The following is a 25,065-nucleotide window of genomic DNA, read 5'->3' as shown; positions in this document are numbered from 1 at the left end:
CCTCTGGTTGCAGTGGAGACAACCTTAATAAAAATTCCTTTCAAGAATGACTGAGGACAAATGAATCCTTATTATATTCAGTAAAACAACTTCATTATGATACAGCCTGTAGTACCATAAATAGGACATGAATATTAAAATACATGTTAATTTGTCTTTCAGGGGTTGAAAAGCTGATCCGCCATCTACACCAACACAATGTACCTATAGCTATTGCCACTAGCTCAGCTGGAGTGACATTTCAGATGAAAACAAGCAAACACAAAGACTTCTTTAATCTATTTCATCATATTGTGTTGGGAGATGACCCAGATGTGAAGAACAGCAAGCCACAGCCTGATGTGTTTTTAGTTTGTGCAAAGAGATTTCACCCTCCTCCTCCTCCAGAAAAGGTAGGGATTGAATTAGCTGAAAAGTCAGCAATAAACAATTCAGACTACATTTTGATTTTGTTTTAATTTGTTGTTTAATATGACAAGTTCTGAGATTGAAGCCCCTTATTTACATGGGCAGGAGTGGATCAATAAGTGAATAATGATGATTCATCATTGTAGTGCCTAGAGAGTTAGGTACTCAACAGTCATTTCACCATTTTAGGAATGTGCTCCATTGAGCAGAATGCCAACTGAGCTCGGCCACTTTTTTTTGGCAAATTAGCTCCATAATGACTCTTTTGATGTGCCTGTTTGGGACTTTGCTGGAGCAAAAATGAAAAAGAGACACAAATTTAGAAATATAATTTACAATTAAACATGAGAATAAAAAGAAGTAAGAATTAATTTTTTACTTTACAGTCCACTGGGATCACTTTTGTGTTCCTTGTGCTAAATTTATTATATTGCTTGAAACTTCTTTGTGTAATCCACTTGTGATACTATTTTACTGTAATTCTCTTACAATTTTTATGTATTTCAGAGTTCTGACTTTAAATCTAAATTGTATTCAGATATAGTGAGGAATCTAAACTGAAATAAGTCTGGTCATATCTTTGGTTAGCACATATGTGAATTGTGTTAGTAAATCATAATTGTTCATATTGCAATTTATTTAACTTATTGTTAGCTAATGTATAGACTGGAAAGACATTTGGACCTTGAACTTTCAAGGTGAACTGTGAAGCAAAAGGAACAGTAATATGGTTTGTTTTTATGATGACTGAAGCTGATGACTGAAGGTCTGTGTGTGTGTGTGTATAATAAAATCAATCTCATGTTTCTTTTATACACGTGGGAGAATGTGAATACCAGACCTTATTTCTCTCTCTTTGATAAACAACTGACAAGGAGTCCCCAACCTGTCCCCAAATATCTTGTTCATGCAAGTAGCTCTTGTGTGAGTAGTACACATTGGACAGTTGTTGCCTGCATAAGAACTACTTGTATGACTGAGTGTGTGCAGGAGTGGGTCTAAGCTTTGAACAATCTCAATAGCGATGTCACACAAGGCTGTAACCTCCATTTAGAACAAAAAGTGAGGAGCTGATAGTCCTGATATTTCATTTTTAAAGGTTCTTTATTAGAAAGGAAAAAGACAAATGTTTTACTGTTTGTATATCATAGTGCCTTTTTTTTCTTTTTTTTGCTTTTGCTTATCCTTAACTCAGAATTTGAAGTTGGCATCATGTGAAAGTAATCTTTCCAGGTAACTATTTATTAGATAAACAGAGATTTAAAATTTGTAATGTGGTGTATTGATATACAAAATATATGTGCAATATATTCTCTGACTACTTTAATAACTGAAATGTTCAGTGTGGTGGGGTTTTTTTTGTTTTGTTTTGTTTTTAAGATAAATGTGGCTAAAAGTTGTGTTGTGCAGTTATGAAAGTACCAGAAAGGAAGTACTGGAGGAATTTATTTGAGGCAAAGGGAATAAGAATATCTAGGAGGTTGTCTAGTAATGGCCAGGGGGCGGGCGTGGGGGAGAGCAAACATGAGCTTCTGTGATAGAAACAATCTTTGTGGAGGTTTAACAGTAGGATCAAGGGGGTCATGACCCCTAACCATTCTGAAACAATAATTGATAATTGTTTTTATTTATCCGCTGTGGAATAAAAGTTGTGAGAGGATCATGAAAAGCTCAGAAATAATAAAAATTCATCATAAAAAAGAGTTAGATATCACAGGTATTGTTTTTGTGTTCCAGATGTTGCACCTCAAATAAACTATTTTCCCATTTCACTGCAAACAACTAGAACTGGGCTTTTGCTTTGGTAACGGTTAACATATTTGAACACAGGATCGTCTAAATTATAGCCATGTTTTTGTTTTGTTTCAAACTTTAACTCTCCACGGTATTTTGAAATAGTCTGTTCTTTAACCTATTAGTGAAGGGAGTAGTGAAATCTGTCACTAAGGGTACATCTACATGGCAAAAAAAAAGCAACCCAAAATGTGAAAATGACTCTCAGAGCCTGTGTCAACTGACTCAGGCTCACACTAAGGGGCTAAAAATAGTCTTGTAGGTGCTCGGGCTTGAGCTGGAGCTTGGACTCCGAGACCCACCTTTCCTGCCAGGTGCCAGACCCCAAATGTCTATACTGCAATTTTTTAGCGCCACAGCCCAAACTCTGAGAGCTTGAGTCAGCTGACACAAGCCAGCCATGAGTGTTTCCTCGCAGTATATACATACCCTAAGAGTTCATTGGTCTGTTTTTATGTCACCACAGTGCTGTTTGTGGGCTCCTGCTCTTTCTTAGCCTTGCATGCAGCCTCAGGTTTTTATTTGACAGAACTCAAGGTTCTTAGTGCAAATGATGCAACAGATTTTTCCATCACATCTGGACATCCACTAAAATCACGAAATGTTGAGAGCATTAAAAAAAAAAAGAAAAATCCCTGGAATCCATGATTTCCAAAATGTACATAACAAAATTGCATAATAATCACAAAGCGAGCATTGTGTGAACCTAAAGGAGGGGCTAGTGAAGCAGCAGAGGCAAGGGAAGGCCAATTTACATTTTTTTTTCGAAAAGAACAGATCTCAAAATAAAAATTATTTTCAGTAAACCATTTTTTTTCACATGCAGATTTGGCATAATGTCTTCTGACTTTTACCGTCCAGCTTCTGGAAGTCAGTTTCCATTGTTCTTAACATTGCTTCGGAATGTTTAGAATTTTCTTTCCATGGCCATACTGAATTTCACTTTAAGGATGAGTTGACTTTTTTGTGTTTCAGAGTAGCAGCCGTGTTAGTCTGTATTCACAAAAAGAAAAGGAGGACTTGTGGCACCTTAGAGACTAACACATTTCTTTGAGCATAAGCTTTCGTGAGCTACAGCTCACTTCATCAGATGCATTCAGTGTTTCTTTTGTGTTTGTAGATCTAAAATTAATAGCAAACACATGAGATTTTCATAGTCACAGAAAAGGACCTGATTTCAAGATTCTGTGTTTCCTGTGTTAAAGCTGATGTTATAATTTTACATGGGTTGTTGACTTTTAACAAAAACAAAAAAAGATTTTGTTGAAATCTTGAGGTACTCACTGTGTTGCCAGTTCTGCACTGTGTCTGGCTGGGCAGACACTCACACCCACTTAGGCAGAAATACTGTTGAAATGGATGGGAAATTTTCTTCAATACAGACTGGAGACTTCAGGATTTGACCAACATTATTATTATATTCAGTGGCAACTTAATTAATTGAGAGTTAAAGTTGGTTGCTTGGTGGTATGTCATTCCCTCGCAAAACATAGAGCAAAACTCAAACTTTTGAAAGCCGCCAAATGCACAGTTAGGGTTCTCTGTGGAAACTTAACTCCCCTCTTTCAGGAGTTCCCTAATACAGCTTGCTAACATACTCTGTCAACCCCATAGTTTGCTGAAATGTGCAACCCATTCACTCAGGATACCACCTAACATTAATAAAGGACAAAAAAATAAAGCACACCACCTTCCCTCTAAATAACATCATTATTAGCACTAAAGCAATTATGTTTTGAAATGACAAACATTTTATGACAAAGTGTTTAATAAAAATATTTCAGCTTCTGATGCTGAAAACACTTTGCACATGCAAAAATTTATGCACATACTTTAAGTACATGAGTAATCTCACTGAGGTCAATAGGACAATGCTTGTGAATATAGTTATGTGCTTGCTTAAGTGTTTGCAGGATGAGAGCCATAATTTCTTTCTTTATGTCTGTCTGCCTGCCTGCCTATCTACCTACCTACCTACTTTCCTTCCTATAGTTGTTCTATGAAATTTAAACAATATAAGACCCTACAAGTAGTAGGGATGTAAAAGGTTAAACAGTTAACCAGTTAACATTAGGCTTACCATTAACCGGACCTTAACTGTTTACCCTGGCAGCCGCCCGGCCACACTAGGCCAGCAGGCCAAAGGGACTCTAGCCTCAGCTGGGCCAGCAGGACCCCAGTCCCAGCCGTGGCGGTCGGGCTGGAGCGATCCCGGCCACGGCGGGCAGGCAGGACCCCGGCCTCAGAAGGCTGGGCAGGCAGGAGCAGCCCCAGCCCCGGCCACTGCGGGCCATCGGGACCCCAGGGCTGCAGCCCCGGCAGGACTCCAGTCCTGGCCGGGCCAGCAGGACCTCAGCCCCTGCCACCTGGCGCCAGCCCGCCCGAGCGACCTCAGTTAATGGTTAACCAGTTAAACCATATCATTTTAACCGTTTAACCTGTTAATTTTTTCAACCGATACATCCCTAACAAGTAGTGCTATTTACCTTTATAGTGAACTAAATTATAAATGCTGTTGTTCTTAATCTAAAATTGCAAAACATATTTTTCAAATGTTATACAAAGCCTCAGCCTGTTTTAAGTCAATTACTTTAAATAATTCTACTCTGGTTTGCGCGTCCCCCCCACCCTTTTTAGTAGTAGTTTTTTGCTTAATAAAACCCAAAATCATGAATAGTAGTCTGTGCTGACTCCGATGAATGTTCAATGCAGTTCTTCAGATTGGTCAGGTTACATTAAGATTTGTATGTGTCATTTGGTTTTTCTGTCTCTTGTGCCTAATGTACATACTGAGCCTTTGAATTTGTTTTCCATACTTTAAATAAGGTAAGGGAGTTACAAAGGCATGAATAATCTGTCATTAAGTTATATACTGTAGCTGCAAGTTGGAACCCCTGCTGTTTAAGTTATGTATTTTAGATTCAATCACTGTTAATCTGTACTTTTTCTGTTTGTACATAAATGGGCTTCACTCTTTCCTGAATGTTTCCAATTCACAAATTAGACACTTTATTTATTATAACAGTAACAAAAACAGTACATGCAAAAAGACACAGAAATTTTCACCATAGAATAAAAAGCTGTGCCAATAACATTCTTTTCAAAATTCCTCTGTTCCTTTTTCTTGAGTAGATCTCAGTTAGTTGTGATTTTTGCCTTAGCTGAAGCATGGCTATAAACAGGAATGCATAATGTAAACCATTATGCTGTATACATGGCATACAAATTCATGTGGGTAGATTTTTTTAATTATTATTTTATTATCAAATGTTTTATCATCATACTGCTGGATATAAACATTTCCAATTATAAACCCTGGCTAACAGAGCTATTGAGCCTGATTTTCAAAATATCTGTATGTGTGGGTTGCATTCATGCATTCATTTGCACACACACAAAAGAGACTTGCATGTATAAATGGACAATTGGTTGAGTGTGGACCTGCTGTAATATGTTCTATATGGGGTTGTGTATGGAGAGTATCCATAAACTAAAGCAAGTGCAGAATGTGGCTGCCTACTTACTATGTGGATTTTATGTGGAGAGTGTACAACAGTGTTCCACAATATTCACTAGTTTCCAGTAAATTTCCAGGTGAAATTCAAGGTACTGTCATTGACTTACAAAGCCCTGACTGTATGTGGCCTGGTTATCTGGGGAACAACCTCATTTTCCATTCTGTACTGATGTAATTGCATTGAAGATGGGGTTACTTCAGTTTGAAAGGGAGGAAATTCCTGATTCAAGGGTTTTCCCTGCAGGGTCCTTGACTGGGGAACTTTTTTTCCTTCCCAATCAGTCAGAGCATGAATTTGTTGTTCTTCTAAGCACACTGCAGAGCCCCAACTCTTGTTGTGGACATTTGAAAAGGAGTTGGGTTCTGGTTATTTGGTGTGGTTTTTTTTATTATTATTATTATTTCTCTTGCTTTGCTACTGTTATGGGATAATCCCACTAAGTAAATAGTATAGTATTTGTCTAACTGACCTAAAAAAATGAAGCTAGTGCCTTGGATATATGCTGGAGAAATCTAAAGAAATAAATTACTTGCTTTTCGTGTACATTCTTTCCGTTTATGTGCACGTAATCACAGTAATTGCTTGCACAAATGTGGAAAACAAATGATTATAGACCACAGATGTTTTGAGAATAGGCTTACTTTGGGAAATTTGGGGTTCACTGAAGGTGGAACTAGAAGTGCCCAGAACTTTGGAACTGCTTAATGCATTAGCAGTTATTCTCTTTCTTCACTGGTCTCTCAATAAGCTAGCATAGAGAGTGATGACCCTCTGTTCTGATTGAAAATGGTTCAGCTAATAGTTACTCAAGTTAGTATGGTTTCAGAGTAACAGCCGTGTTAGTCTGTATTCGCAAAAAGAAAAGGAGTACTTGTGGCACCTTAGAGACTAACCAATTTATTTGAGCATGAGCTTTCGTGAGCTACAGCTCACTTCATCGGCTGCATACCGTGGAAACTGCAGCAGACTTTATATACACACAGAGAATATGAAACAATACCTCCTCCCACCCCACTGTCCTGCTGGTAATAGCTTATCTAAAGTGATCATCAAGTTGGGCCATTTCCAGCACAAATCCAGGTTTTCTCGCCCTCCACCCCCCCCACACAAATTCACTCTCCTGCTGGTGATAGCCCATCCAAAGTGACAACTCTCCACACAATGTGCATGACAATCAAGTTGGGCCATTTCCTGCACAAATCCAGGTTCTCTCACCCCCCCACCCCCTCCCAAAAACCACACACAAACTCACTATCCCGGTGGCAATAGCTCATCCAAAGTGACCACTCTCCCCACAATGCGCATGATAATCAAGGTGGGCCACCCCCAGCACAAATCCAGGCCTTCTCACCTCCCCCACCTCCATACACACACAAACTCACTTTCCTGCTGGCAATAGCTCATCCAAACTGACCACTCTCAAAGTTTAAATCCAAGTTTAGTATGGTGAGCTGACCCTACTAGGTGCCTATCAGTAAGAGAGCCTTTCAGGAGACCTAGTAGGTGTTAACTAGAAAAGCTCAATTGGTGGGAACAATGTGTGAATGGCACCTTCCTCATAGTTGTCAGCTTTCCCCAAAATGAGGCTGAGGGAAGATTCCTGATGGAACCTTGTTATTTTTACTCATCTCATGCTCTAGGGCCACCTGCAATTCATTGTTAGACAATATAATACTATTAAAAAATCAGGTAACACTATTAACACATCAAAACCATACAACCTACCCATCCCCTATACATCCCACTAAAACCATCCTCTCAGAGTGGTTGATAAAACAGATGTGATTTCCAATATGTCTCCAAACTCAGCAGGTTGGAGCTTTGTGGAGTGAGCTGCAGAAGAACAAAGGACACTGCACTAAAAATGCCCAGTCTCCAGTCACCTACCATTTATTCGGTGGCAGAGTACTGCGCACGAGTTTGGAGTCGATCGTCACACACCAAACTGGTAGATACGCAGTTATATGCCGCCATATGCATCATCTCTGGCACCCTGCGTCTGACTTCACTCCCATGGCTTCCAGTTCTGAGAAATATTGCTCCTCCTCATATCAGACGAGAGGTTGCCACTGGCAGGTTACTGGTGAAAGTATGTGCCAACCCAAGCCTGTCACTGCACAGTGATCTTTTTAAACTGCCAGCTGCACGTTTGCCATCACATCGCCCATTATGGTCTTATCCACCATGCCAGGATGTTGGGGCGGAAACACTCTGGTGAAAGGAATGGATATCTGTTATAATCCCCAACCAGTCCCTCGTCACCAAACTCACAATCTGCCCACCTGGGTTTGACCTGCCCCGTCGCCAGTGGTCCCTGTTGAACAGGATCTGGACTGGGCAAGGTCTCTGTGCAGCCAACCAGTATCGCTGGGGCCTCGTGACAGCCCTTTGTGCCCTTCATGCAGCTGCAGCCAGGGCCGGCTCCAGGCATCAGCAAATCGGCAGCAGTTTCTCTCTTTTGCCGTCCGCAGCTGCGTTTTTTTTTCCACTGCTTGGGGCGGCAGAAACTAGAGCCGGCCCTGGCTGTGGCACAACACAGACGATGATGCACATTGTCGCTGAATGCCCGCTGGCTAGGTTCAGTGGTGGCCTTGAAGAACTGCATCACGCCACTGAAGATGCCATCATTTGGGTAGACAACTATGCACACGCTAAATAAATAAAACCTGCTTTCCACCCTCTGGTAAGACATAGAGAGGGAGGTAGCCAAGATCCAAATTGTTACAAGAAATGAACTAGAAGCCAGTGAATGCTATGATGTACAGGCAAAATATGCTTTCTTAAGAGAGGTTTCAGAGTAGCAGCCATGTTAGCCTGTATCCGCAAAAAGAACAGGAGTACTTGTGGCACCTTAGAGACTAAAATTTATTTGAGCATAAGCTTTCGTGAGCTACAGCCCACTTCATTGGATGCATAGAATGGAACATATAGGAAGAAGATATATATACATACATACAGAGAAGGTGGAAGTTGCCATACAAACTGTAAGAGGCTAATTAATTAAGGTTTCAGAGTAACAGCCGTGTTAGTCTGTATTCGCAAAAAGAAAAGGAGTACTTGTGGCACCTTAGAGACTAACCAATTTATTTGAGCATAAGCTTTCGTGAGCTACAGCTCACTTCATCAGATGCGTATCGTGGAAACTGCAGCAGACTTTATATATACACAGAGAATATGAAACAATACCTCCTCCCACCCCACTGTCCTATTACCAGCAGGACAGTGGGGTGGGAGGAGGTATTGTTTCATATTCTCTGTGTATATATAAAGTCTGCTGCAGTTTCCACGATACGCATCTGATGAAGTGAGCTGTAGCTCACGAAAGCTTATGCTCAAATAAATTGGTTAGTCTCTAAGGTGCCACAAGTACTCCTTTTCTTTTTAATTAATTAAGATGAGCTAGTATCAGCAGGAGAAAAAAACTTTTGTAGTGATAATCAAGATAGCCCATTTAGACAGTTGACAAGAAGGTGTGAGGATACTTAACATAGGGAAATAGATTCAATATGTGGCATGACCCAGCCACTCCCAGTCTCTACTCAAACCAAAGTTAATGGTACCTAGTTTGCATATTAATTCAAGCTCAGCAGTTTCTCATTGGAGTCTGTTTTTGAAGATTTTCTGTTGCAAAATTGCCACCCTTAAATCTTTTACTGAGTGGCCAGAGAGGTTGAAGTGTTCTCCTACCAGTTTTTGAATGTTAAATGTTATGTTTCCTGATGTCAGATTTGTGTCCATTTATTCTTTTGCGTAGAGACTGTCCGGTTTGGCCAATGTACATGGCAGAGGGGTATTGCTGTCACATGATGACATATATCACATTGGTAGATGTGCAGGTGAACAAGCCCCTGATGGCATAGCTAATGTGATTGGTTCTATGATGGTGTTACTTGAATAAATATGTGGATAGAGTTGTTGCACGGATAGGTTCCTGGGTTAGGGTTTTTGTTGTGACAGATCTTTGGAGACAGACCAGTCCTCGCTTGCAGACAGCCCCCCAACCTGAAGCAAATGCTCTCCAGCTCCCACACACCACACAACAAAAACACTAACCCAGGAACTTATCCTTGCAACAAAGCCCAATGCCAACTCTGTCCACATATTTATTCAAGTGACACCATCATAGGACCTCTTTTTTAAAAGTCGGGGAGAGTCTAGCTTGACTGGCCCTACTGATTGCATTTGTTGTCAGTATCCCACATGGAGAGAAGTGATCTGAGGTAACCAGGTCTCAAACCATTTAGGGCTTTATAGATTAAAACCAACACCTTGAATACCACCCAGAAGCTTCTAATTAGTGTGTGAAGATTACAGAGGACTGGTGTAATGTGCTCTCTGTGTGATGTACTACTTAATAAGCAAGTGGCTGCATCCTGCACCACCTTCTGCTTCTAAATTGTCTTAGTGTGTTTACCCTAATTTGTGCCTTCCAGGCTGGAAGGTGACTTCTGGGATTGCAAAACTTACTTTCTGTGTTTGTTGCAGCAATGTGGAGGGGTGAAGAAATATCAACAGACTCCAGACTAATGGGGTGAATCTTTAATCCTCTTTTACAGTTTGGGAAGCCATCAAAAATAGAGATGGAAAAAAGAAAACAACTTTTAGGACCACATTTAGGAATGTAGGACTTTTAAGGACATGGTATAAATGTTGTCCCTTGTAAAGGAATTGTTGTTTTTTTTTTTTTTATTTACAAAGCAGCTAAAGAAAAGAGATATTTATAAAGTTTCTTTCAATCCTAATACTTTTTCTCCAGGATTTGTTCCCCTCCTCTCCTCACTAGCTGTGTTATACATGGGTAGAAGAAAAATGAAGTGTTGCATGGTTTGAAAGTAATTTAGCTCTTAAGTGTTCTAGACACTGCACTGCGTGTTTGTTTATGGATTTATTTGCCTTATGGAGATGGGAAAAAGGCATTCAAATTTCATACAAAATACTCTGGTCAAGGTTTTCTTTCACTTGATGTCTGATTATAGTAGGAAAGGAGAATTGTAATTGGCTCTTATTCTTTGGGGCACCGCTATTTTAGAAAAAAAATTCCTTGCATTTGTCTTGATAATGTATCAAGTAGTTGCTAAGGGACTTGATGAAATCTGATGCAAAATAATAAATTATGTTCTGCAGCCTTCTTTCCTTCTACGTGATATGGGTGCATAAACGCAAAGAGACTGGTGCACCTACAAATTCAAAAAGCATTATATTCAGATTAGCAGGTCACTGGAGATGAGTTACTAATTGTTTTAGAGAACTCATTATGGGTATTATCACATATTAATTATGCATGGTAAGTAGAAAAGAAAGGGGGGAAATACTACTTTTCTGATAAACTGTTCATTGAGTTATCTTTTTTTCTCTCAAGTCCTTGAGCATTTTTTTGGAGATGCCAAACAGAGTAATCATTGAATAATTGGATTTTAATTAACAAGAATCTTCACTAAAATGTTTCTAATGTCTTCTGGGTTAGAGCAAGCAATGAATAAATCCTCTTTCAAAAAGATCTAGTGCACTGATCCTCTGTATAGCTGAAATTACCTTTGCAATCATGCCAGTGCCTGTCATAAAAATGCTGCTTCAGAGTTTTAGAACAAAGAATAAAGACTAAAACAAGCAACTGAATTGTTAAGGATATTTTTGTTGCTTCTTTGTAATTTATTAATTTAGAAAGTCCTGCAGAAATCTTCGGAAGGCCCACTGTGTGTCACTTTATCCCTGTATGCCCTCTTTTTATTTTTTTTAAAAACATTGTTGCTGTTCATGAAATGTGAAACTGCAGATAATTTTCAGAGATATGATGCTCCCCTCTCCCCCGCGCCTGTGCAAGAGTTTATTCAGTTGTGTGGGGTGAGGATGAATTTTTAATATTCTTTGTGGGTTTTTACCATCATTTCAGAAAAGCTATGTACAGGATGATCAGTTAGCACTGACCGATTATTTATTGGCTAAACAGGGCAAAGGATTTTATGCAATGGTAGTACGCTGATTACTACATTATGAAATGAGTGCACTTATAAGATGATTACAAAATGTATCCTATAAAGAAGTGTGTTTGGAAACAAAATATTTTCATTGTGATAGATTAATATTCTAAATATAAAAGACCTTGTAGTAGCACAGAGAAGAGCTGGGAAAAGGACAGGTTTATCTGCTAAAGTGTGATTCCAGAATGTCTGTGTTACAATAATAGTGAGTATTTATTCAAAGACATGAGACAGATGGTTCAAACTAAGCCTGGGCAAGGCTGAAGTGTTTGTGGATTTGAAACGCTTCCAAGTAATAGTAGAGATGCTGTCCTTACCTTCCATCAAAGATACCTTTCCCTTTCTATCAAAATAATGCAGAATATAGGAATTGTCATACTGGATCATCTAGTCTAGTTACTTGACTCTGACAGGGACCTGCACCATATATGTGAGAGGCAGGTGTAAGAACCCCACAGCAGGTAGATGTGGAGTAATCTACTCTTTCCATCACATCTCATCCGGCTCTCTGATAGTTAGAGATTGATTAAGCCCTCAAGTGTGAGGCTTAATATATTTTCCACAAAATGTGTTATGAATTATAACTCTGGGTATTCTTATCTATATACATGCTGAGTCCCTTTTTGAACCTTGTGAAGTTCAGGGCATCAATGACATCCTGTGGCAATGAGTCCATAGCTTTAATTACATATTTTGTGTGTAAGTTTATCATGTCTCTTCTTATTCATTTTCGTAAGGTAAACAATCCCAGTCTTTTCAATCTCAGTACATATGACTTTTTCCCAGGCCCTTGATCATTTTCATAGCTGTTCTCTGAACCCCTGCTAGCTCTGCAATATCCTACATGACAGTGGGTCTCAAACTTTTTTACTGGTGACCCCTTTCACACAGCAAGCCTCTGTGTGACCCCCCTAATAAACTAAACATTTTAAAATATATTTAACACCATTATAAATGCTGGAGGCAAGTGGGGTTTGGGGTGGAGGTTGATAGCTTGCGACCCTCCCATGTAATAACCTCACGCTGCCCTGAGGGGTCCAAACCCCCAGTTTGAGAATTCCTGCTATATGAGATGGGATGACACAGTACTCGGAGGAGGCTGCATAATTCATGTATACAAAGGTATAACAGTCTCCATATTATTTACCATCCCATTCGTTTAGCAACCTAACATCTTGTTTACTTTTTTGACTGAACATGTACATTGAGCAGAGGTCTTTCTTGAGCAGTCTACAGTGATGTCCAGGCCCTTTTCATGAGTTGATACAGTTTATATAGAACCTGGGAAGGTGTACAAGTAGTTTAATTATTTCTCTCCAATGTTCATTACTTTGTATTTGTCAACCATTGGATTTAATTTGTCATTGTATTACCCATTCACCTAGTTTGTTTAGATCCCTGTGAAGTTTCTCACAGTTCCCTCTGGTCCTAACTTTTAGTCATAAGCAAATTTTACTATTTCACTACTTGCTCTCTTTCTGGATCACTAATAAATACAGGAGAGAGTACAAAACTTTGAGGCACCTTGCCATTAACCTTTTGCCATGATGAAAATTAACCATGTAATTTGACTATTTAATTTATTTTGTTTTCTTCCTCCTAGCCAATTTTTGAGCCATAACAATATTTTGCAGAAACTGTGCTTGTTAAACAAGGTCATCATGAACTTCCAGGTGTTTTTTGGTTCTATTTTTAATTATAGTTTCAAACAATTTATACACATTATTACATAGCCTTATATCCGTACCTGGTAAACACCCCACGAACTGCCTGAGAGCTCTAATTAGCCCCACTTTGTTCAGGGGTGTGTTAGGTGCAAGGAAGAGTTAAAAGGAAGGAGTTCACTGTAGTTGGGAGGGAGAGACCTAGGGGAGAGGTGGTCTGGAGTTTCTTTTTCATGGGAAGAGCCTGACAGAAACTATGTGTAGGGAGAACTTCAGGTGGAATAAAAGCTTGAGCTGTGAGCTGATAGAAGTTGCTTAGTTTGTATTTTTGTCTGGCTTTTGAGGTTTACTGAGGGATTCCAGTAGGAAGTCCTGCTAGCTGCTTTTCTGGAAGAGTGAGGCTGAAGAGGAGCCCTCAAGAGGTGGAAGACATTGCATTGATTACTACTATTTTGTCACACTGTTTGTGACAGAGATACCCTGGAATGGGTGGAACTATAGTATGACCTGGCTGGAGGTCCAAATCACCACTGTACAGGACCACTGAGGTTACGAGAAAAGCAGGGCAGAGTCACTGAAATGCTGTTTCTTCAAGTGCTTGCTCAAGTCGATTCCATGGTGGGTGTGTGCACACCCACGTGCATGGCCATCAGAGATTTTTGCCTTAGCAGTACCTGTAGGGCTGGCTGTAGTGACCTCTAGTGTGCTGTGCTCATGCAGTGATATATCAGGCACTCCTGGCCAATGCCTTCTCAGTTCCTTCTTACCTCCAATGGTGGTCAGTTGGAGCACCTCTCTTGCTTGTCAAGAGCTAGTGGTTTTCTTCTATTGGACTTCCTGCCTTTGGGCCTTTAATTGTAATTAGTGTTAAGTAGCGTAGTTAGCTGATAGTTAAGGTCCAAGCTGGGACTTTGCCGCAAGTAGGGCATGCCCTGAGCTCCTGGTCTGTGGCAGGCCTATGCCTGTGGGTGACCTCCTGGACAGCTGCCTTAAGTGCTTGGGGGAATCACACATTAAGGAGTGTTGTCAGATCTCTAAGAACTTTCAACCTCACACCCAGAAGGAGAGGCATATTTGCCTCAGAGCTCTCCTGATGGAATCCACTCTTTGCTGGGCTTCTGCACCCTCTATACAGGGCGCACTGAGTACTTTAGCCTCAGTGTGCAGTGTGCTGCTGGCACCTGGCTCCTCTCGGCACCGTTTGCTGTTGCCAGTGCCAAAGAAGAAGGTAAAAAAGCGCTTGCTGGCCCTGAGCAAGAAGGTCCAAGGGTCATCCGGTAGAGGAACTGGGCTTGTCCACCAGCCTTCTCCAGAGCAGCATGAGTGTGCCTCCACGCCTGTGGCTCTTAGCCCACTTAAAGTTCGGTCACGGATTCTGGTGAGTGGTTTGTGACCCACCATCCTGCCTGCACTGTTGTCATCCCAAACCCAGGCACAGAGAGCACAGTTCTTCACCTACTCCTGTGATGTCTCCAGTGCTTCAGGACCAAACTAGGCTTCCTGAGAGGACAGGCCAGCTGTTAAGATGCCTTTGAGGGCAGAGGAGCACCGCAGATCACCGGACAAGCAATCCCATGGCAAGTTGCAACCATGCTGCTGGTCGCACAAACTCTCCCTCCTGACCTCAAGAAGTTATTCCCCAGTGTGGGGTCTACGCTCCCTGTATTATAAACAGACGCCATTCACCCTATCACTGATCTGCATCTAGAAGTCTGTCCCGGTCGATGGCACTGGGGGGACCACTCCCCTTTGTCTTACCAATCTCCCCGGTATAGCTACAGGTCACTTATGCCTGGTTAGCACTCACCAGTAGCCATGACCAGCAAGCAGACCCAGGCATCGATGGCTCCTCCCTAATCGCATCCCTAATGGTTCCTCTGGCGTGGAGGCCCAGTTCAGCCCATCACCCCGGTCCCCATGTTGGGATTGGGCACTGGAAACTGCCCTGCTGTCCACAGCTGTATTGGGGATCATGGGGCGGTCTGGTGATGACAGTGCCCCCTTTGCAGTGCACATCAGTGGCCACGTCGGAGCGGAGATCGACGGCCCCACCAGGCCTGGTACCAGAAGCTCACTCAGAGGTTGAAGACCCAGTGCCCATCCTCAAACCTCCCTCTACAGCAGCTGCTGAGCCCTCAGCACCTCCACTGGCGACCTCTTCCCTGGAGGAGGCAGTCACAGGGCCTTCCAGGGTCAGCCCCCACAGATGACTTTAAAGAACACCAAGCCCTTCTCAGACGGGTGGCAGAGAACTTGGGTCTGGAAGTGCAGGAGGTGGCCAAGCAGTAGGACACCCTGATCAATGTCCTCCTGGCCTCCATGCCCACCCAGGTTTCCCTGTCCATTCACGACAAAGTCCTTAAGATCACCAAGTCACTGTGGCAGATCCCATCCTCTATCCCACCCACCTTGAAATGGGCTGAAAAAATACTTTGTCCTGGCCAAGGGTTTCAAGTACCTTTATACTTACCCACCCCCAGGCTCACTGTTTGTGTCTGTGAGCAATGAAAAGGACAAGCAGCTCACCATAGTCTCTACTCCCAAGAATAAAGAAGCCAAAAAACCTCAATTTGTTGGCAGGAAAATTTATTCAACAGTAAGCCTACAATTTCAGGTGGCGAACCGTCAGGCCTTGGTGGGCCAATACAGTTTTAACCTCTGGGAGAGCCTCCAGAAGTTCCAGGATTCTCTTCCTCAGGGTCAGGCTCAGGAGTCTGGTACCCTGGTAGAGGAAAGGACTGCAGCAGCCAGATGCTCCCTGAAAATGGCATGGGACTCAGCAGCGAGGGTGGTTGCATCGGCTGTGGTTATACAACTCAGCTCCTGGGTCCAAATGGCAGGCCTTTCCCAGGAGATGCAGGTCTCTATTCAGGACCTCCCCTTTGATGGAGTTGGGCTCTTCTCCAATCAAATGGATGCCAGGCTACATGGGTTGAAGGACACTAAGGCTACCCTTCGCTTGTGGGGCATGGTCTGGTCATGGGTTACCTCGGACCACTGGGTCCTGGACATAGTAGCTCAGGGCTACTCCCTGTAGTTTGTGGATATCCCTCCTTTCCGCCCGCTGCTTCCCCATCCCTCTTCAGGGACCCTCTCACAAGCAACTCCTGGTTCGAGAGGTCTACAAGCTCTCGCAGTTGGGGGCTGTGGAGGCAGTTCCTTGGGACATGGAAGGAAGAGGATTCTACTCCCGATATTTCCTAATTCCGAAGGCCAAGGGGGGAGTCAGATCCCTCCTGGACCTGTGTGGCCTCAACAAGTCTCTCAAGAAGTTGAAGTTCAACATGGTATCCCTGGCCTCCATTATCCCCTCCCTGGATCCAGGGCACTGGTATGCCACTCCAAACTTAAAGGACGCTTAGTTCCATGTCTCCATATTCCCATGGATCAGACGGTTCCTGTGTTTTATAGTGGCAGGATGCCGCTTTCAGTTCATGGTGCTACCCTTTGGCCTGTCCTCTGCCCCCAGGGTGTTCAGGAAATGCGTGGCATTGGTAGTGGCTTACCTCAGATGTCGGGGGGGGGGGGAGGAGTCCAGATCTTCTGTACCTAGACGACTGGCTCATCAAGGGCAGGTCTCCGGAACAGGTGCAGAGAAGCCTTGATCTGGTATGCTCCACCTGCAGTGGCCTGGGCTTGTTAATAAATATAGAAAAGTCCATGTTAATGCTGGTCCAGCGCATAGAGTTTATCAGAGCAGTTCTCAATTCCACATGAGCCAGGGCCTTCCTCCCAGAAGCACACACTTTCAAGCCATGGTGGATCTCATTGCCCACGAGAGGAGACATCTGATCACCATGGACTTGACTATGGCTGATGGGCCACATGGCAGCATGTACGTATGTGGTCAGGCACACCCGGCTTCATCTGCAACCCTGCAAACATGGCTAGCAATGGTCCACATTCCCAGCAGGCACCCCTTAGACCGAGTGGTCACGGTGCCAGACTGTCCCCTTGTCCTTGAACTGGTGGCTAGACCCCAAATTAGTGCTGCGGAGAGTTCCCTTGTGTCCCCTTCACCATCGCTCACCCTGGTCTCAGATGTGTCAGATCGGGACTGGGTAAGCTCAGCACCCAAGTTTGCTGGATGCAGCACGACTTGCTCTTCATATCAATGTCAGGGAGCTCAAGGCAGTGTGCCTGGCCTGCCAGGCATTTTTACTCCACCTGAAAGGCAAGGTGGTGCAGGTCCTACAGCCAACACAGCCGCAATGTATTACAACAGGCAGGATGGTACTAGGTCCTCAGCCCTGTGTGAAGAGGCACTCAGCCTCTGGGACCTTGGTGTGCAGTACGCCATCCACCTGGTGGCTGGTCACTTACCTGGAACCAGGAACATCCTGGCAGATCACCTCAGCAGGTCCTTCTCCTCTTGCCATTAGTGATTCCTCCATCTGGAGGTAGTCACCCTGATCTTCTGACGCTGGGGGACTCCCCAGGTGGACCTGTTTGCATCCAGGCAGAACAGGAAGTGACAAGTGTTCTGCTTCCTATACGGCAGGGACCAGGGTTCCCTGTCAGACACCTTCCTGATCTCATAGTCGGGAGCACTGATGTATGCCTTTCTGCCAGTGCCACTTATCTACAGAGTTCTGCTAAAGGTGAAGCAAGACAGAGCATGGGTCATTCTCATTGCCCTGGCATGGCCTCGCCAGCACTGCTTCAGCATGCTGCTGAGCCTTTCAGTCGCCAACCCGCTGTAGTTACCTCTCTCTCTGGATCTGCTGTCCCAGAAATACGTCAGTCTGCTGCACCCAAACCTGGTGTTGCTGCACCCGACAGTGTGGCTGCTCCATGGCTAAGCACGGATGAGTGCGATTGCTCCATGGCAGTTCATCAGGTCCTTCTGGGCAGCAGAAAACCCTCACCAGGGATACCCATGTGGACAAGTGGACACACTTTGCATGTAGGACCTCAGACAAGTGCATTTGTCCTGAGGAGGCCTCGTTGCAGGTCATCATGGACTATTTGCTGTATGTAAAGCTCCAGGGCTTCTCACTGTCTTCGGCCAAGGTGCACCTGGCTGCCATTTCTGCGTTCTACCCTCTGCTTCAGGGCAGATCTGTCTTCACCCATCCCATGATGGCATGGTTCCTGAAAGGTCTAGAGCACCTGGACCCACACATCTGAGATCCAGTTCCCCCATGGGACTTGAATCTGGTGCTTCGAAGCTCATGGGCCCTCTGTTTGAACCCCTAGCTTCCTGCTCCCTCCTCCTGTTCCTTGTCTGTCTTGGTCACCATAACGTCGGCACAGCAGTTGTCCAAGATCAGGGCGCTCACATTGGAGCTGCCCTATACAGTCTTCTACAAGGACATGGTCCAGCTGCACCTGCATCCAGCTTTTCTGCCCAAGGTTGTTTCCCAGTTCCACACATGACAGGACATCTACTTACCAGTCCTCTGTCTGAAGCCTCATGCATCAGATGAGGAACGCAGGTTGCATAAGCTGGATGTCAAGCAGGCTCTGGCCTTCTACATCAATAGAACGCAGCTGTTCTATAAGTCACAGTTGTTTGTTGCTGTTGTGGACAGGATGAAGGGCTGCCCGGTGTCAGCCCAGAGAATTTCTTATTGGATCATGGCATGCATCCATCATTGCTACAAGCTGGCAAAAGTTCCCCTGCCAGCGATTGCGATGGTTCATTCCACTAGAGTGCAGGCACCTTCGGTGGCCTTCCTGGCACAGGTGCCAATCCAAGAAACCTGTCGGGCTATCACCTGGTCATCCGTCCATACGTTCGCGTTGCACTATATACTGACCCAGCAGGCGCGAGATGATGCTGGCTTTGGCAGAGCTGTGCTGCAAACTGCATGATGGTGAACTCTGAGCCCACCTCCATTGACACTGCTTGAGAGTCATCTAGAATGGAATCGACATAAGCAAGCACTCGAAGAAAAAACGGTTTCCTATCTTTTTGTACCTGTTGTTCAAGAGGTGTTGCTCATGTCCATTCCATTACCCGCCCTCCTGCCCCTCTGTTGGGGTTGTCGGCAAGAAGGAACAGAGAGGGCATGGGCTGGCAGCGTCTGATACTGCGGCATGAACGCAGCACACTAGAGGGCTCTACAACCAGTACTATGTCCCTGTGGCCCATGCTGCTTCCCACCGGGAACGGCAAACTGCGGCCACTGGGAGCTGCGGGAGGCTATGCCTATGGTTGGTCAATGGAAATAAACTGTCTCACGGCCCACCAGCAGATTACCCTGATGGGTCGCATGCGTCCCACGGGCCAAAGTTTGCCCACCACTGAATTAGAGAGTCAGAACAGTACCAATTCAAAAAAAAAGAAAAAAATCAGCAAAATACATAATGGTGCAAAATTGAAGACTTAACACTAGTATGGAATAAGCTGCTTAATTGCTCCTCCTCCTCCCGTGCAGGCTCCCTCCAATCAATAACGTGGTCATCCCAAACTCAAGCCTCCAAACTTTTATTCCACAAAACAGCATCATGTGTTTTTGGTGGAACATAACAGTAATCTTAAAACTACAGGTAACATTTCTTTAACAGGGTCTTTTCAGTTGTTTATAATTTTGCAAAACTAACTATTCAGGATGAAATTTTCAATGCATGCTCTGCCTCAGGCAGGTTTTTTTATTTTATTTTTATTTTTTAATTACAGGAAAAAATGCTTCTGATGTGCTTACTTAAAAAAATGTGTTCTTACTTTGAGTCTTTGGCTAGCTGTTTTTCAAATTCTTTTTTGGCCTTCCTAATTATATTTTTACACGTGACTTGCCAGAGTTTATGCTCCTTTCTATTTTCCTCAATAAGATTTAACTTCCACTTTTTAAAGGCTGCATTTTTACCTCCAACTGCTTCTTTTAGTTTGTTGTTTAGATATTCCTCTCACTCAGTGATGCTGTGTGACTGGTATCCCAGGGAGCCACACTGGAGATACTCAATTAGGGTGAACTGCAAAGAATGGGGCAGACAATCCCCAAAATGGTAGATATTCCAATACTTAGATTTACCAAGCCAGCACAAAACAGCTTCTATAATACCTTACTGGTTACCCAGAAGCCAACAACATTCCTATAAAGCAACCTAGCCTTAGGCCTCCACACAGACACCCAAGGCAAATAGGATGAGGATTACTGAAAATCTTATTCATCATATAAGAAAGTTCTACCAATCCCAGTGGATCGAACACATTACCTCCCAGGTAAATCAATATTCCAGATTTTACCCAAATGCACTCTTATAGCCAATTATGAACTAAACTAAAATTTATTTAAAAAGAAAAGAGTATTGGCTAAAAGATCAATATATAGAGATCTGAGTACAGTTCTTGAGATCAAATTCATAGCAGAGATGGTGAGCTTTGTAGTTGCAAAGAGTTCTTTCAGGAATAGTCATAGGTTATTGTTCAATGTTCATATTCAGGGTGATTCCAGATTAGGACTGGAGATCTCAGTTTTGGGCTTAAGCTTCCCCTGCATGAAGCATCAAGCAGAGCTGAGATAAAAAGGATTGGGACTCAAGGCATCTTTATACGGATTCAGGCCTTCTTTGACATGTCAGAGGTCTTCAGCAAACAATAGGCAATCATGGGGATTTTGAAATAGACCTATTTTGTAAGCATTGCTGGTAATTAGATACACAGATTAACATAAGGCAATTCCCCATTTTCCTACCATTTGCAGATGATTTGGTATACATTTCAAAGAGATGAATACAGTGATGTTACTATGTTTACAGTTATCTAACTGTTAATGTTTTTTTCATCTCTGAATCAACAGCTATCGTGACAGACAGAAACTGTTTACATAGCTCACATCCTACAAGATATAAGTACACACATACAATTAGTATCACCTCCAGTTCTCTAACAATACAAATTTGCATTTCAGAGTTCTAGCCTAGCTAGCATGGAGTGGCCCTAATGACCTTTCACATACTTTAACTTGTCTCTAATGGTTGACTTTGGGCCATTTATCCTGCAAGCTCCTTAACCCTTTCTGGCTATGTGTCACACTTAATATAAGATTTGTTGCAATTATATAACAGTGGTAGCAACCATGATTTTGCATGGTCATATTTTAAGCAGATAATGTCACATGGTGTATCAAGCCACAAACCTCGGGCAGGTAATGCACTTACACAGAAATCCACAGGCAGGGACACACTCAACTGAGTTACATTAATGCTTTTGTAGCCTTACATGAACCAACAATAGAGAGGCTACTCCAGAAGCCTGACCAGTGTAAGATCATTACCCAGACTGCTCCTCCCTTGGTATGGAGAGACACACACATCAGCTTTGTAAACTGAGCTGAGATTTCCGAAATGCTTCAATCAAAACACTGTTTTAGGTAAACTATAAAATAGATTCATTAACTACAGAAAGATCAATTTAAAGTGATTATAAAGTAGTGAGCATAGAGATCGCAGTTGGTTACCTAAGAAATAAAAATAAATTTGCAGTCTGAGTTCTACAAACTAAACAGGATTTGAATCAAGCAGTGTCTTACCCTGACAGATGGTACAAACAGGTCACAGATCCTCAGTACACAGGCTGGGACTCTTTTCCAGCCTGGGATCATCCTCCCCCACTCAAAATCTTTGTCTTCCAGATGTTCCTCCAGGTGTTGAGTTGGGAAGGGGGACAGGGAGAGGGAAAGTGATGTCAGTTCCCCTCTTTTATAGTTTCTTTAGCTTGCTGGAAAGATCTAAGCTTTTGATGTGAGGATCCACCCTCATTGGTTAAGCATTCGCCATTGTCTATGTGCTCTTTCTGAAAAGTTTCAGAGATGGCCACTGGGAGAGTGGATTCCCTTTAAGGGGCCATCAGCACATCTGGCTACTCCATTGTTTTACCTGAAAGACTGTTGTGGGTGTTCTCAACCTCACAGAATGTTTCAGTAACATACATCATACTTCATAACCTCACCTATAATAATAGCAAATACCATCCAACAGGATATTAATGTTCAACAGATCAAGACTTTTAAAATGATACCTAGGTCATGTTTTGTACAAAACATAATTATATGACAGTGGTGAATATGGGGATTGCAGGGTGCCACTCTGAGGTACAGAGATGTTTTGCGACACTCTGTGAAAGATACATAGATATTAAGGTCAGAAGGGACCATTATGATAGTCTAGTCCAACCTCCTGCACAATGCAGGCCACAGAATTTTACCCACCCACTCCTGTGAAAAACCTCTCACCTATGTCTGAGCTATTGAAGTCCTCAAATTGTGGTTTAAAGACTTCAAGGAACAGAGAATCCTCCAGCAGGTGACTTGTGCCCCATGCTACAGAGGAAGGCGAAAAACCTCCGGGGCCTCTTCCAATCTGCCCTGGAGGAAAATTCCTTCTCGACCCCAAATATGGCAATCAGCTAAACCCTAAGCATATGGGCAAGATTCACCAGCCAGATACTACAAAAAGTTCTTTCCTGGGTAACTCAGATCCCACCCCATCTAGACACTGATGTTGGGGGTTTGCACTTTCATGTCATTCTCCATTCCCTCTTGTATTAAATAGGGATTCTCAGTTGTTTGGACACTTTGTTCCTGTCCTCTTCTCTTTTGACCATTATCTCATCTTACATTCAGCTAAAAAGCAAAAAGCAGCCAGTATGTTCCAAAGTTGACATTCGATTTTGAATTGTCAGATGGGAGTGCATTAGTGCGGCTGTTTTATTAATACAGGGATTATTTTAAATTAATTTGTCTGTAAATTTACTTTAAAATTAGTGACACCTACAGTTGGAGCACCTAGCAATAACTTGTACAGTTCCTTAGCTAAGGATGATTAATATTCACTACATAGACTGCCATTTTATTTTTAAAATAAAAATCTGGGACTGCTTTTCTATCCATCACAAAAGAAATGAATTTATTTTTGTTTTTCTTTTCCAAACTGAGTTCCTGTAGGGAGTATGAGGGGATAGGGATGGGGGTGGGGAGTGAAAAGAGAAAGAGGAGTGTACTGCAAAAAGTTAAGTAGTCCTTAAGTAGGGGTAAGTTGGTTATTCATAAATAGTCCTGAACATCCAAAATAAAGTTTCTCAGAAAATTCTGAAATACATCCTGTCATAAATATAAAGGGAAGGGTAAACCCCTTTGAAATCCCTCCTGGCCAGGGGAAAGCTCCTCTCACCTTTAAAGGGTTAAGAAGCTAAAGGTAACCTCGCTGGCACCTGACCAAAATGACCAATGAGGAGACAAGATACTTTCAAAAGCTGGGAGGAGGGAGAGAAACAAAGGGTCTGGGTCTGTCTGTAGTAGTCTTGGCCGGGGATAGACCAGGAATGGAGTCTTAGAACTTTTAGTAAGTAATCTAGCTAGGTATGTGTTAGATCATGATTTCTTTAAATGGCTGAGAAAAGAATTGTGCTGAATAGAATAACTACTTCTGTCTGTGTATCTTTTTTGTAACTTAAGGTTTTGCCTAGAGGGGTTCTCTATGTTTTTGAATCTAATTACCCTGTAAGATATCTACCATCCTGATTTTACAGGGGGGATTTCTTTATTTCTATTTACTTCTATTTTTTATTAAAAGTCTTCTTGTAAAACACTGAATGCTTTTTCATTGTTCTCAGATCCAAGGGTTTGGGTCTGTGGTCACCTATGCAAATTGGTGAGGCTTTTTATCCAACATTTCCCAGGAAAGGGGGGGTGCAAGTGTTGGGAGGATTGTTCATTATTCTTAAGATCCAAGGGTCTGGGTCTGTAGTCACCTAGGCAAATTGGTGAGGCTTTTTACCAAACCTTGTCCAGGAAGTGGGGTGCAAGGTTTTGGGAAGTATTTTGGGGGGAAGGACGCGTCCAAACAGCTCTTCCCCAGTAACCAGTATTAGTTTGGTGGTGGTAGCGGCCAGTCCAAGGTGTAATATTTTGTACCTTGGGGAAGTTTTGACCTAAGCTGGTAAAGATAAGCTTAGGAGGTTTTTCATGCAGGTCCCCACATCTGTACCCTAGAGTTCAGAGTGGGGGAGGAACTGTGACACATCCATTTCATTTTTAAAGAACCAGTTCAAACCCATCACCTTGCATATAACTTTAAAAAAAAATCTGTGTACTGAGTCCACAGATTCACTGTCTGAGTTGAGTGTGTGATCTGGCTTTGTGTAGTGATTAATAGTAAGGGCTTCAGGCTCAGTGTCACTCCAAGGATGACTAAATTCATCTTAGAATGTTGTATTTTAATAAAAGGATTTCAGTTACTGTTCAGTATGAAGACATCATAATGCTTGTGACATGTGTTAGGATCAAACCAAACATTGGAATAATAGCATCATGGAAAAGAGTGAAAAAGCAGGCTGTCTAAATTGAGCCTCATCTTTTTTTTCCTGTTGATTTCTATATTTAGTATAGTTTCTAACATACTATATAAGGCACCAGTTCTGCCAAGAGCTCTAGAAGAATCTGCCTTTAGATCAACCAGTACAACTATTTTAGTCACTGTACAATATATAGGCTTCAATCCAATTTGACAGGTGTTAGGGAGACCTGAGAAATCCTGATGTTGCTGAAGCTGCCTCTTCTTTACTAAAAACAGGTGAGTTGATGCAAAGCCCTAAATCTGTCTGCTGTAAATGAAGAAGATATCTGTCCTCAAAGAGGCACTGGCAGTCATCTTCAACTGTAGCCTCTAAATTTCTCTGCCTCTTTCACCAGCGAACAGAAAAAAGGAGCTAATTCAAAGGTTACAGAGCTAAGTCTCTGCAGCAGCTACCCCATCCGC

The 25,065-nt window shown here is 42.7% G+C and overlaps 1 protein-coding gene across 5 annotated transcripts in view; it reads left to right on the top strand.

Moving 5' to 3' along the window:
* Window positions 1-25,065, top strand: part of PUDP (pseudouridine 5'-phosphatase) — a 146,845-nt gene that overhangs the window by 75,800 nt on the left and 45,980 nt on the right. For 4 of the 5 annotated variants that reach the window (XM_073354397.2, XM_078854036.1, XM_078854035.1 and 1 more), the window contains 2 exons: window positions 163-392; window positions 1,604-1,641. In XM_073354397.2, coding sequence (XP_073210498.2) covers window positions 163-392; window positions 1,604-1,641 — 268 coding nt within the window. The remainder of the gene's footprint in view (window positions 1-162; window positions 393-1,603; window positions 1,642-25,065) is intronic. The other variant, XM_073354388.2, reaches the window with a different exon arrangement.

This window comes from Lepidochelys kempii, chromosome 1, assembly GCF_965140285.1.
Source record: "Lepidochelys kempii isolate rLepKem1 chromosome 1, rLepKem1.hap1, whole genome shotgun sequence".
Taxonomy (NCBI): Eukaryota; Metazoa; Chordata; order Testudines; family Cheloniidae; genus Lepidochelys; species Lepidochelys kempii.
Note: the sequence above shows the minus strand (reverse complement) of the source record. Positions and strands in the feature narration are given on the sequence as shown.